The sequence below is a fragment of the Canis lupus genome, chromosome 20 (genome assembly GCF_048164855.1).
Source record: "Canis lupus baileyi chromosome 20, mCanLup2.hap1, whole genome shotgun sequence".
NCBI classification, from domain to species: Eukaryota; Metazoa; Chordata; class Mammalia; order Carnivora; family Canidae; genus Canis; species Canis lupus.
This window is the reverse complement of record NC_132857.1, coordinates 40,256,130-40,271,325: the sequence shown is the minus strand read 5'-3', so window position 1 is coordinate 40,271,325 and position 15,196 is coordinate 40,256,130. Positions and strand designations below refer to the sequence as shown.

At 33.6% G+C, this 15,196-nt stretch overlaps 1 protein-coding gene across 1 annotated transcript in view; it reads left to right on the top strand.

The window, feature by feature from the left end:
- Positions 1-15,196, top strand: part of ACTR3 (actin related protein 3) — a 57,955-nt gene that overhangs the window by 21,689 nt on the left and 21,070 nt on the right. Inside the window, exons 2-6 of the mRNA XM_072788973.1 lie at positions 903-958; positions 4,669-4,793; positions 9,456-9,566; positions 12,967-13,062; positions 14,734-14,841. Coding sequence (XP_072645074.1) covers positions 903-958; positions 4,669-4,793; positions 9,456-9,566; positions 12,967-13,062; positions 14,734-14,841 — 496 coding nt within the window. The remainder of the gene's footprint in view (positions 1-902; positions 959-4,668; positions 4,794-9,455; positions 9,567-12,966; positions 13,063-14,733; positions 14,842-15,196) is intronic.

Genomic DNA, 15,196 nt, shown 5'->3' with positions numbered 1-15,196 from the left:
AATTACTTAATTTGAATAGTAGTAATTCATTCAAATGGTATGAAAAAATAAGCAATAAAAAAACTCCGTGTTACCCCTTCCTGTCACCTACCTAGTTCCCTCCTTGGAGACCAGCAGAATTACTGATAGCTTTATATTCTTCCAGAGATGCTCTGTACAGTCAAATATATTTTATATGTCCTTATCCCTCTCCCTTACTTTTGTACAAATATAGCATACTTGAAACATTGTTCTGTTCCTTACTTTGTTCAGTTAACACACTTTGGAGATAGTTCTGCATTAGTCCATAAAGAGTTTTTTCAATCTTTTTAATAGCTACATCATACAACAGTATAAATTTAGCATATTTGGTTTCTCATTTCATTTTTATTAAGTTACTTTAAGTCTCTTGCTGTTATAAGTAAGATTGTAGCAAATAGTTTTGTTATGTTATTTCACATATGAGTGAATTTTCCCTCAGGATCAGTTTCTAGAAGTGGAATTTCTTATTAAAAGCTGTGGGTAGGGACTGCTTGGTGGCTCAGCACTTGAGCCTATGCCTTTGGCTCAGGGTGTGATCCCAGGATTTGGGACTGGAGTCCTGCATTGGGCTCCTTGCAGGGGGTCTACTTCTCCTTCTGCCTGTGTCTCTGCTTCTCTCTCTGTGTGTCTTTCATGAGTAAATAAATAAATCTTAAAAAAAAAAAAAGCTTTGGGTATACTTTTGGTATGACTTTGGAAAGTAGGGAAGTTTAAATGCATTGAAGCTATGGGATTTTGTATATTTACTCACAGAGGAATCTTCATAGCAAATGGAAATGTGAGAAATAAATTCATAATTGCTAAGATACTAGGGAAATCCTTTTTTTTTATTTTATTTTTTTTATAGGGAAATCCTTAAAATTTTCCTTTTTGTTTTGTAGATATACAAAACTAGGATATGCTGGAAACACAGAACCACAGTTTATCATCCCTTCCTGTAAGTATTCTTTTTTTAAGTCACAAATAAGTTGATTTAAATATCATTTTTGTAATAAAGTAAAAAGATAATTGTTTCTGACACTGTATGAGACTTTATGTTTTAAAAACATAGTTTGATGAGTGTGACCTCATTTCCACACCTGTCAACATTCATTTTAGCTGTTTTATCAAATTTACCAATCGTCTCTTTTTAAAGACAAAAATAAATGAGCTGATAATTAAACAGTTTTCTGCTGAGGATACTGCTGTTAACAAACACTGTGCGGATATAAATATTAAGTAGTGCATTCTCCATCCCACACCTATTAAGACTATTCTTTAATGTGTGGACATGATTACCATTTGCCAGGCCTGAGCTTATTGACAACCCTGATGAGAGTCCATGTTTCAAAATAAGGATGCCATCTCATTTTGGAGAGGTTGACTTCAGCTGTTTTTTAATGTCTTGTAACTTAGACTTTCACTGTTTTTGTTTTGTCCTATTGTGGTTGACTACCCTTTAGGCTGACCATTGACTTTCAGTAGTTAGTAGTTTTTAAAAAATATTCTCACACTTGGTTTGTTAGTGTTCTCATTTGTTAGCATGGATTATGCGTCTGGTTCTTGATGGACATACTTCTGTACTTTCAACTTTCAAGTGGTTTACCTTTTGTATGTTATATGGCAAAACTTCTGATCTGCTTGTCCTACTGCTGTGTGAAGACTTGAACATAGTGGATGAAAAACTTTTGGAGCCATTGCTCAGTGATGCTAATTCTTAGTGTCACCATTTTTACACAGTAGTTATGCAACTGAGTATTTTTGTGTATTGTATTCTTCTTAATGAAAATAAGAAAGTGGAAAAATAAACATGCAAAGTAGTGAGAACAGCTTAGGTTTCAAGTCAGTGAAGTTGAGAACCAGTTAGAAATTATTAAGCTTGTCCAAAACTGCAGATCTTTAGTCTCAAATGGACACTCGTTGGACATAAGTAGGCCAGTGATTTTGTATCAATACAGCAAGAACAAAATTAAACATGAAATAGAAATACACGGTCAAAATTGTATTTAAAAGGGGAACTTTTGTTTATATACACACACATATACACATATGTGTATGTATTTTTTAAAAAATTTAACTCTCTAGTAGCCTGTTGGACTTTATACTTCTGATACGCTTTTGGTATACTTAATTATGAATTGATGTAGAACTTAGGCTACTACCACGTGGTACAAACTTTCAGTTATAAAATAAGTAAGTCATGGAGATGAAAAGTACAGCATAGGGAATATAGTCAGTAATCCTGTGAAAGCATTGTACAGTGACAGATCAGGTGACTACACTTACCATGGTGAATGTTGAATAATGTGTAGAATTGTCGAATGAGTACATTATATATATGAAACTAATATAACATTTTATGTCCATTATACTTCAATTTAAAAAGAAGAGGAAAAAAGAATTTAAGCTACTACCTAAATCTAATTCATAGAATAGATTTTAGGTGATACTGATGAAATAGCTCATTCACGTGATGATAGTGGTCTTAGTTTGATGGTACTTTTGTCCTTTCCTTATGTTTTATTTATGCATGTTTTGTTTTCCATTCTGAAGGACAGGTTTGCTGTTTTGTTTTGTTTTACTTTTCTCCCACATTTATGTATGAATATATTGATGTTTATTTTAAGAATTTGGTGACAAATACTGGCTTTTTTGCTGACTAATATGGAAGTACTCTTGTGGACCTATAGTTGACTTTGGTTACATTTGAGTTTAGTGTTAGACCCTAATGTATATGTTAGTTTCCTAAGGCCATCATAATAAAAGCCAAAAACTAGGTGTCTTAAAACATTAGAAACTTAAAGTTCTGGTGGCTAGAAGTTCAAAATCAGGTGTCAGCAGAGCCATGATCTTGCTCACAGCTCTAGAGGAAAAACCCTCCTTCCTCTCCTAGCTTCTGATGCTTGCCGACAATGCTTGGTGTTACTGTACTTGTGTATGCATCGTCCCAGTCACGTGGCTATCTTTTCTCTGTCTTTACATTGGCTTCTCTATGTGGCTGAGTCAAGATTTCGTTTTTTTATAAGGACAACAGTCATCATGGATGAGGGCCCACCCTAATAATCTCATTTTAATTCAAAGACCCTATTTCCAGATAAGGTCACATTCTGAGGTACTGGGGTTAGGACTTCCATCATACCTTTGGGGGAGAAAATTCAACCCATAAAATGCTGCTTTTGTTCTTTCATGATTTATAATCTATTATAAAGTGTTATGTTGTGATTAAACATGTATTTCATGAGATTACTGATGTTTTATGTTCTTAAGTGGCTGTGTTGTCTTTGTTGGAGACCCATAAAATCTTGATCTTTTGAAGCTTAGGAGCACATCACCCTTGTATCTAGTCTCTATTTTCATCTCTTTGCCAAAATATGCAATTTTAGTTATCATTGTCTTAGGAGAAGTTGCATCGTGTTAAAAAATACATTTGTCTACTGAAAGAAGAGTTTTGATTTTGGAGTTTTTCAACCAATCTTAATGCTGCAAGTCCGGTGCTTAGAATCAGCAGATACAGTTGATTGCCACTGATAAGCACAGATACTTGATTTGAAAAGCTTGTTTATGTGGTTCAAGGTTATTTGCATACATCTTTATTTTTCAGGAAAGGTATAGTGAGCCATCTGGGTGTATATGTACATTACAAATAAATTACCAGAAAAGCTTTCTAACATTTTGAAGGAGTAGATTGGATTTAGAATGTCATTCCTTCAGTATTTTCTAACCATCTTATTTAGGATATAATTAAGTGAAAGTGTAACAGTTGAATGCTAGATCAACTTAAGTGCATGCAGGTAATTATTTTGAATGAATGACTGCTTAACTCAACACATTCAGAAATTTATAACTTAAAAAATATATAGCAAGTTTTAGGTTGAGAACTGTGCTGGTTCGGGTTGCCTGGGTGGCTCAGTGATTGAGTGTCTGCCTTGGTTTAAGACGTGATCCCAGAGTCCTGGGATTGAGACTCACATTGGGCTCAGGGTCCTGGGATTGAGACTCACATTGGGCTCCCTGCAGGGAGCATGCTTCTCCCTCTGTGTGTCTCTCTCATGAATGAATGAATGAATGAATGAATAAATAATCAATTAAAAAAAAACTGTGTTGGGTTTCTAAAATTAATTAAGGGGATTATTGTGGGTTTTATCTAAATGATTTGAAATTTGCCTTTGTATGTGTGATTAAAGTTTAACAGAACCGTATGCCAGTGTTATTTTTAAATTGCCAGTCCATAATAGTGCAAATAGGAAGAAAGCTTTTAAAAAAAAAAATTCTTCTTCCAGTTTTCCTATTTTCATTTGTTAGTGTTTTCAGTTTTTTCTTTCTGATCGTCCATCAAGCATATATTGACTTGGTGGATTGTAATTTTACTCAAATCAAAATAGATCTTACATAGTTTTAAAAAATATAATTGAAACATTCCCACAGCAGTATTTCTTTTTTTGGCTTTTTACACTTGAAGCCTTTGTCTCTGAATGGAAGTTGAGATTTCATTGTGTTAAAGCAAGTTTTGTCATCAATTTCGTAAATTACTTCTGTGATTTACTTTAACAATTTAAGTATGTTAGATCATGTTTTAATAGTACTTTTCAATGGAAGAAATCTAAGTTAAAATTTTTATCTCATTTAAAAAAAGCAAACTTTGATATGTATAAATAACTTACTTTCAAGGTATTGCTATTAAGGAGTCCGCAAAAGTGGGTGATCAAGCTCAAAGGCGGGTGATGAAAGGTGTTGATGACCTAGACTTCTTTATTGGTGATGAAGCAATAGAAAAACCTACGTATGCAACAAAGGTATGTTTTTATGATTTGTATAAATATTTTCTTTTAAAAATCAGCTTGTTCAATGGTTGTGCCATCTGGAATTTTTCTCAGTTACAGGCCTAATACCCTTAATCTCTTCACAATAGAAATTTTTTCCCTCCATGGTTTCTCCCAACCTTGCTTTAACTCTGTTTTTTTCCTCTAGAGAAAAATTTTCACCCATTCAAACGAGCATTATTTACTTTTCCTTAGTCATTAGATCTCAGAGCCATCAATGTGAGTCGCTTTCTTTGATCTCCACATTGCCACATCTAGAGACATGTCTCTCCCATTTCTATTCAGGCTTATACAGTTTCTCTCTTTTGAAGCTTATGTCACCTGGAAATGCCTCTCTTCCTCTCTTTTTTTTCCCTTTTCTTGTTCCTGACCCTTTCCTCTCTTTCCCTTTTTATTGAGGTATAATTGCTATATAGTAAAAGTACATAAGTCTTCCATTTTGTAGTTTAAAAATGTTTGTGATCTTAATCATAAAAGCTCGGCATCTAGAGCATATCTTGTAACCCTGAAGTTCTCTTTATGCCTACTCCCAGCATTAGCACCCCTAGCCACTCTAAAAGGCAAACCCCATTGTGACCTTCATCATCTTATTTTTAGATATTGAGTTTGCCTGATTTGTACGTTTTCTCCTTTGTACCTCTTTTATTCCCTTCTCATAATTTATTAATTAATGAACAACTACTGTGTGTAGAACAACATCACTAAGTGCTGAGAATACAGTGGCAAATAAGAAAAATGGCTTCACTGACTTCAAGGCTAGTATAATGAGGTGGAAAGGAAAACATCGAAGAAATAATTACAGGAATTATGGGATTAGGGAAAGGAAAATGTAGGATGTTCTGGGAATATATATCAGGAGTGGCTAACTTAGTTTGTGAATTCAGGTGAGTCTTTGAGGAATATCTTTTAAGCTGAGGCTTGAATAAGACAGGAGTTAGCTGAATGAATTCTGTAGGCAAGGTTGTTTTAGGCAGAGACTCTAATATTCAAGAAGCCTTCAAAGTGTAAGGGAAACTGGAAATAAACAACTGACGTGCTTGAAGTGTAGAGAATGAGGTGGAAAGAAGTGAGGAGGTTGGGTATGTAGGGCAGGACAAGGTGGTTGGAAGTACTGTTAGGCCATGTGAAAGGATTTGAACTCTGCTCTATGGGCAACATTAATGGTTTTCACTAGAGGAATAATGTTAGTGACTAAAAGCACAAATATCAAAGTCAGAGTCTCTGTACTTGGGCTGGAAAGCTGACTGTGTTACCTTCTAGCTTTGTGATATTATTCAGCAACTTGACCTTTCTGAGTTTCATTCATTTACTTTATCTGTAAAATGGAGATATTTCTAGTATTTCAGGATTGTTGGGAGGTTTGAATAAAGTAATGCATATAAAGCAGTTGTTAATGGTGCTTTGTTCCTAATGAATGAGCAATATGTGTTAGCTGTTTTTATTTTTTGGGAACACAGTATGATTCCAGGGAGACCATATTATAGCTGAGGCAAAGAATATTAGTGACTTGGATAATAGTGATGGCAGTGAGGATACTTAGAAACAGAAATTAGGTGTTTGTATATCTCACACACACACACTTAACTTTTATCATGGACAACTTCGTATATATAAAAGTACAGAAAGGAGTGTAATATAGCAACTGTATAGCTTTGGCAGTTATCAACCTGTGGCGAACCTTTGTTTTTTATCTGTAACTGCCCCCCTTTCCCTGAATATTTTAAGGTGAATCCAACATATATTTCATCTACAAATATTTTATCTCTTAAAGATAAAGAGCTTTAGGGGCATCTGGGTGTCTGAACATTCAGCTGGTTGAATGTCTGCCTTTGGCTTAGGTCATGATCCCAAGGTCCTGGGATTGAGCCCCACATCTGGCTTTAGCTCAGCGAGGAGTTTGTCTCTCCCTCTCCCTCTGCCATTCCCTCTCTGCTTGTGCTCTCTCTCACTGTCAAATAATAAATAAAATCTTAAAAAAAAAAGCTAAAGACTTAAAAATATAAATACAACACTTAAATACGGTGTGTGCTTTCTTAATATCTGCAATTCAGTCAATACATTTCTCTGATTATTTCTTATATTGGTTAATTTGTTTGAATCAAGATTTCATTGAAGTGTACTCCTTGGATTTGATTGACAAGTTGCTTACTTAGGTCTCTCTAAAGGTTCTTTACCCTGTGTGTGTGTTTCTTTTTTCTGTTACTTATGGAAAAAATTATTATTTGTCTTGTTAATTGTCCCATTTTCTGGATTCTGATGATTGCATTCTTTTGTCCTTTAACGTGATCCTCTACTTTCTATATTTACTTCTTTGCTGTAGAATGGTATTAAATCTAGAAGACTGATTAGATGTATATGAGTTATGGCTTAAAATTTTTTTTTTAAATCTTACTTTTTGCCACGAATGAAAAAATGGATATTTAAAGAGTAACAGGGAATGGCTAACAAGATATTGGTGGTAAATAGTACTTGAGGACAGTTTCCAGCTCCTTGATAGTCATCTTGCCTCTTATTTGTTGGGATTGAGAACATTTGAGAAGAAACACTTTTGACTGGGGTGGTTTAGGGAGAAAAGTTATGATAAGTTTAGTTTGGAATGTGTTATGTTTGAGATACCTGAGAGTTGTCTTTTACATTGCTAGGCAATATTTGGCTTTGGAGCTCAGAAACAAGACAGCTGGAGACAAATATTTGGAAGGTGTCAATTAACCTCTAGAAAGGATGAGATTATTTAGGGAAATGTATTTGGAAAGAGGCCCAGGATGGAGCCTGTTCAACATACCATTTAGGTTTGGATAGAATTGGATAGAAGGGAAAAACCTAGAAAGGAGACTGAGAAGCTGGGGTTAGAGAGACTGGGCTAAACAAGAAGGAATGTAAACTGTAGAATGGTGCTAAGCTATCAAATAAGCTAGCGCCCATATATTATTTACTGTCTTTAGTTACAAGGATGTCATTTGTGACCTTAATAATAATTTTAGAAGAGTGAGAACCATTGAGGCTGGGTAGAGGTAGGTTGGAAATGTTAGGCTAGGAAAAAATGACAGTAATATTCAGTGAAGCTTTTGGCTGTGATTGGGAAGCAAAGATTGTTGAATAGACAAGTTGTGCAGTTAAGATGGAAGAGATGTTTAAATGCTAATGTGAAAGAGCCATTAGATTTAAGTAACAAGAAAAAGATGGAGTCCAATCCAGGTCCTAAGAAAGCTAGAGGGATGGGATCCAGAGCATAAAAGATTTAATTGATATATGGAGGGTCTCTTACATTTTAAAAAAGTGAAACCATTAAGTATGGAATCAGTTTTATAGATTTGGTGAAGGGATGTTAGATTCCTGACTTTTGGCCTCTGCTTTCTCTGTGAAATACAGGTGACATAATCTCTGCTGCCCAGGTTGTCGGGTTAGGAGGTAAAATACAAGTAATAGGGAGAACATTTAAAATTATCATTGTAAAGAGTGAAGATGAACAGAGTAAGGGAAACGGTTGTCAGGCAAAGTTAGGTTCACTTGAGAATAGCAATTTAGTTTTATCCACCTCGTTATGTAATGTATGTGACTTCAGTGTAATCACATTCTGGATATAGGCAAATTTAACGTAGGGTCATGCTAGGTTGGGTTTTGATAGGTGGAATGAGAAAAGGAAATATGTATAGATGAAGTGATGGAGCATAAAATCTAAACTGTGTACGTGTGCATGTGTGTGTGTCTGTGTTTTCAGGTTTGATGGCTAGGGAATAATTTTACAAGAACCAGTGAACTGCAAGTTTAATTATGATCAAGAGTATTGTGGGCTGCTAGAATATGCTAGAAGAGGAGGTTGTGATCCAAGAGGGGTATATTTGGATTTCAGGAATTTAGAGATGTGATAGTGATACTAAGATATAAACTGCGGCCAGAATGAAAAAGACATCTTTAAAGATGATGAAGTCAGTAAGCTAAGAGGCCAGAGTTTTTCTGCAGTGAATCTGTTCTTTTAAACACATTTTTAAGTCTTTGGAAGACTTAAATGCTGCAAACAAACCAGAACAATAAAGCTTCTTTCAATCTTTATTCCTAATCTTTTCCTCAGTCTCTTAGCTATTGTTTTCCTCTTTCTTTTAAAACCATACTTCTTGGGGCACCAGGATGGCTCAGTGGGTTAAGCATCTGCTTTTGATTTTTGATCAGCTCATGATTTCAGGGTCCTGAGGTTGGGTTCAGTTGGCTTGAGATTCTTTTCTCCCTCTCCCTCTCCCCCTGCTCACCCCTGTGCTCTCTGTCCCTCTCTTATCAAATAAATAAAATCTTCAATCCCCCCCGCCAGTAACGTTTTATTTAGTCAGATTATTTTAATACAGATTAAGCTCTTTGTTAAATGCAATTGCATATATGATAATCTTCATCCTTCTTGATTGTCTATCACAGGATTGCTCTGATGATTCTCTTAACATTTACATTATGTATTTTAATTGAATCATCTGAAAATGTTGTTGGAATAATTTAATTGATCTCTAAATAGTAAAGTATGCGTCTCCTAAGGATAATCTACATCATTAAATCACACATGAAAAATGCTGTCCTGGTTTAATATTCTCCTTTTTTGGTAGTTTTATTTACTTTTGATATTAAGATCTCATTTGTGTTTTGTTTTGATAGTGGCCAATTCGCCATGGTATAGTTGAAGATTGGGACTTGATGGAAAGGTTTATGGAACAAGTGATCTTTAAATATTTAAGGGCAGAACCAGAAGATCATTATTTTCTTTTGGTAAGTACAAATTATAATTTCACCAAGGACGTTTTTGAAAAAAACATAATGAGAATGTTTTCATCACATTTATACTCACTAGGGCATACTTTGTTGTTTATTAAATTGTTCTGTGTCTAAAAGACTTCATTATAATGCTGTATTGTCTTTAAGATCATCCACTTCTGGGTTCCAATAGTTACGATACATTGAAGCACCAAGGTTTAGGCACTTAGAAAGTTCTTTTCATAATTAATATGTAATCTTTATGATAGGAACAGTAAGGTTCAAAAAATATTTGGGAATATGGCTCTTTGCTTTTTTAAATAACTCATCTGATTATTTATTTTATTGGTAATTCTTGGCAACAGAAATACAATATATAGTTTACAAAAATCCAATGCTGTAAGATTTAAAACAAAAAAATAGCACTCTGCTTTCTCACCTTTCCCAGCCTTTGATTCATAGTCTCTAGAGACAAACACTTTAAATTTTTTTTTTTTTTTTTTTTTTTTAACACTTTAAATTTTTAAAGAGCTTTTTATGATCATTATCTCATAAATTTAAACATGTTTTCTATTTCTTATTTATTTAAATATTAGACACTAATGCTTTCTAGTAGGAAAGGTGAGGATATTTTGTTCCTTTTATCCTCCTTCTCAACATAGAATCCCTATCTTCCCCCCTCCCTATAGAATAGACATGGAATCAATATTCCATTGATTTTATTTTACTGTAATTCGTGAATATTGTTTATAGACCATAAACATAAAGTTGAAAGAACTTTATGGTAGATACCCACATATACATAACCTAGATGCAAATATTAATTTTATTATAATTACTTTATGACGTCTAGCAGGTTATCCATCCATCACTCCATTTTATATTTTTAATTACTTCAGAATGAGTTGCAGATGGGGTAATTTCACCCCTAAGTACACTAGCATGCATATCACCAACTAGAGTTCATTATTTATAGTTCTTTTATGTATATAAAGTTCACAAATTCACATGCTATAAAATGTACAAATCTTAACGCTAGCATTCTATGAGTATTGAGCAGGCATTGGCAAACTTTCTCTGAAGGACCAGATAGCAAATATTTTTGGCTTTGAATGCCATATGGTCTCTGTTGCAGCTATTGAGCTCTGCTATTGTAACAGGAAAAGCTGCCTTAGACAGTACTTCAGTGTGTTCCAATAAAATTGTATCTACAAAAACAAGTGATGAGATGGATTTGTCTTACAGGATGCATGATGTTGTTTGCCATCTCCTGATTTTAACAGATGCATACATTTGTGTAAACAAAACTCTTGTCAAGATAGAGAACAGTAACACCAATAAAAAATAAATTAAAAAAATAAACAAAAATATCTAAAAAAAAAAAAAAGATAGAGAACATTACTATCAGCCTAGAAAGTTTTCTGATGTCCTTTCCTGATTAATTCCTGCTCCTATGTGCTAGAGGCAACCACTGTTCTGATTTTTTCCAGCGTAGATTGGTTTTGCTTATATTTGAAATTTATATAAATGAAATTATACAAGATGTGCTCTTTGGTAAGACTTCATTCAGCGTAATCTTTGAGACTCATCCACATTGTTTCATATACCAGTAATTTGCTGGGTCAAATTCTATGGTATGAATATGCCTCACTATCCATTTTCTTGTTGGTGATTACCTGGACTGTTTCCAGTTTTTGACTATTAAGAATATTTTGGTTACTACAAACATTCTTAAATCTTTTTGTGGACATACTTTGATTTGTCTTGTATAAGTACCTGGATATCAAATTACTCTATTATAGGATAGGTGTGTGGTTGGTTTTATAGGTAACATTCAGAACTTTTTCCAAGGGGTTGTACCTTTTTGCACACCCACCAACAATGTGTTAGCAATCTGGTTGCTCTATGTTCTATCCAACATTGGTGTGTCAGTCTTTTTAATTTTAGCCATTCTGGTGGGTGTGTAAGATTTTTCATTTTGGTTTTAATTTGCATTTTCCTGATGACTAATGATGTTGAGCACTTTTTCATGTGCTTATTAGCTTTTTGTATATTTTCATTGGGAGGGTTTCTTTTTCTTTATTGGGAGGGTTTCTGATTATATTTTATTTTATATAGAGCTTCTGTTTTTCTTGGAGTTTATAATTTAACTGGCTTGGCTTTTTCAGTTTGCTTTTATCTTATATGTACCTATCACTAAGTTATCTCCAAAGCTTTGAACATAGTTCCAAAACTCTTTCAAATAAGTTTAAACACATCAGGTAGTTTAGCTATTAAAAGGTTTTATGGAGATGCCTAGGTGGCTCAGCGGTTGAGCATCTGCTTTTGGCTTAGGGCATGATCCCACGGTCCCGGGATTGAGTCCCACATCAGGCTCCCTGCGTGTAGCCTGCTTTTCCTTCTCCCCCTCTCTCTCTGTGTCTCTCATGAGTGAATAAATAAAATCTTTTTTTTTTAAAAAGGTTTTACGTACATACAGAGTCTACTCTAAGTTGACCATTGTCTTTAAAACTTTATAGTATTTTTTAAATTAACAAAAAATGTTTTAATTGGCAATATATTCAAGTGTTATCCATGTTTCTTTCTGTAATTTGTGCCCTTAAAATTTAAGGAATCATTCTTACCTCAAGGTCAAAAACATTATTCTTTTATATTTTCTAAAGTTTAAAAGGTTTGCCTTTCAGTTTAAATATTTGAGATAACAAAAAAGATTGTCAAATCTGATTCATAAGAATCAGAAGTCTTGCCCTGTTTCATGGTTTAATAATTTAAATGGTTTAACTAATCATGAGGCATAGGTGAAACATGAAGTGTGGGATTGTAAGTACTGTTTCAGCTCAGTGTTCTCTTGCCTCATTAGAATGTATTCTGGCCCAGACTTAATCTGCAGGTTTCTAAATGATGTATGTGAACTGAAGAGAACTGTGTAAATATCTCCATGTTAATACTCTTAACAGTTATATAACTTAAATAACATTTTCCAAAAAGCCATGGCATAAATTTGTAGAATCTTAGCTTATTTACTTTAGTTGTAAACAGACTAGGTACATCCTGCTAAAAAACCTTTCATAGATGAGAACTCTGCCACTAGCAAACACCATTGGTATTTCTCCCTGGGGATCTGTCATTACCCTTTTATAAGATGATTTGACCAAGTCTTTTATTCCTTTTATCAGTGTTTAATGGGGTAACATAGGGATTCCATTTCTTTTTTTGTGTGAATAACTATATTGTTTCCATATATGCAATACATCTGTTTGAATTCTTTATATAGTTTCTCTTTGGTCTATATGTCTATTTTTGTACCTCTAAGTTTAAGATTTTTAAATAAAATATTTGACATAAATTATCTTATTTAAAAATTGCCTATAAAATTGTCAAAATAATCTGGTCTTGTCTATATTCAATTTAATAGACTGAACCTCCACTGAATACTCCAGAAAACAGGGAATATACTGCTGAAATAATGTTTGAGTCCTTCAATGTTCCAGGCTTGTACATTGCTGTGCAGGTAAGCAAGTTCATAAGTCAAGATAAGCTTGACTCTTGAATTTTTATCTGGTTTAATTCACTCTTAAAAATACATATATTTTTTATAACCTTGTGGCATATCATAGCTCTCTCCTGAATCAATAATTTAGAAATCATAAGAAATAGAGTTAGTCAGCAAAAGAGAAATGTTGAAGGAAGTAAATTAATGATCTTTAGATAATTCAAGGCTTCTCATGGGACAGAAATAGGAAAGTAAGATTTATCGAGTGTTTCTTCTAGGTCAAGAATTTTATATACATATTCATTTATCCTTGAAACATTCGTTGTGTCCTTATTTCATAGTTTGTTTTGATTGACTTACTACTAGGTATATTTGACCACCTTCTCCTTTGTGCCTCTCTGTATTCTGTATATCATAATTCCCTGTACTGTTTTTCGAACATTTACTTTGTAAATGTATCTTCATGGACTGGCTTCTCTGCCACTTCCCAGGATCACAACTCAGCTCTTATTTTTTCAACCTGTAGGGAATGTGATGCCTAGCATCTCACAAATGCTTAATATGTTTGTAAACTATTGTATAGTTCTCTTAGGTAACAATGATTATGGTGTGTGATTCTGTGTTAAAAAAAGGAGGATGGCCTAGATAACTTTCTAGGTCCCTTTCAGCTATTATATTGCAAGTAGGTAAAATAAAGCCAGTTTAGCTCTGTTTTTAATTATTGGCTATGTATCTTGTTTGATGCTTGGATTGTATGAAATTCAGTTTTTAAAAAATGGGCTAGCTGTGTTAAGTTGTAAATTTAAAAGAATTATACTTTATTGCCCATGCCAATATTTTTCATAGAAAAATATAATTTCACCAACTTCGTTTCCCAACTAAATAGTAATATTTAGAAGTGTATAATGGCTTTTTTGGTGGTTAAATAACTTGTTATATATTCCTGAATGCATGTCGCATTGAGAAAATTTGGAACTAATCTCATGATAGAGATACTTGTTTATAGCTATCTGTCTATAGAGTAACTGGTGATTGGGTGTTTGTATTTCTTTACCTTACTTACACTTTATTTTGTGGTTTGTATACAGCCTAGCCCATATTAGCATAGAGTCCTGGCATTCTTAGTATTGTCATACTTCATATTAGTCTTCCCCATTCTTGCCCTCGTAAAAACATGGAAAATATACAAATATTCCCCTAAAAGTAAATACAAGCTTGTAAGTTTGTCTTAAAACGATGTGAATAATTTTATTGCATAATGTAAAATAATTGTGTATTCTCTTGCCAAAGATTACTGTAGTTGACCCTTGAACAACACAGGTTTGAACTGCTTAGGTCCTCTTATATGTGGAGTTTTGAAAATAAATACAGTACTGTAAGTGTTTATCTTCCTTACCATTTTCTTAACATTTTTTTTTCTCTAACTTATTTTATTGTAAGAATACAGTATATGATGCAACCTAAAAAAAAATCTGTGTCATTTGTTTATTGGTATGGCTTCTGGTCAACAGTACACTACAGTTTTGGGGAGTTAGAAGTTATACTTGGATTTTTAATTGCTTGTGTTGGAGGGATCAGTGCCCCTAACCCTGTTGGTGTTAAAATTTAAATACTCCATTGAAATTTTTTTCTATTAACTTTTTGTGCTTGTTTTTATTTTCTTGCCTGTCATATTTCTTTTTGTCTAAGGCTGTTCTTGCCTTAGCTGCATCTTGGACCTCAAGACAAGTAGGAGAACGGACATTGACCGGTACAGTAATAGACAGTGGAGATGGTGTCACTCATGTCATTCCTGTGGTAAGGATATTTTAAAATTACCACACAATCCTAACATATAACAAATCGGTGAATTGGATATTCCTATGTTTTGTTTTCTTTTCCTTCTCTACTTTCTTTTAAATTAATGGAGTATTTTTTTACAATTCTACTTTAGTAGACTTATTAGCTATGTTCTACTTCTTTGTTACTGTCATTTGCTTATTTTTTGGTGGTTGCTTTAGGGTCTATATAATAAACATCTCTAACTTATCTAATCACAAATAATGTTCTATTTTATGAATAGGAATTGTACAACGTACTTCTGCACTGTAGTTGTCACTATTTTACTTCTACATGTTATAAACTTTATAGTATGTTATTAATTTGTTTCATT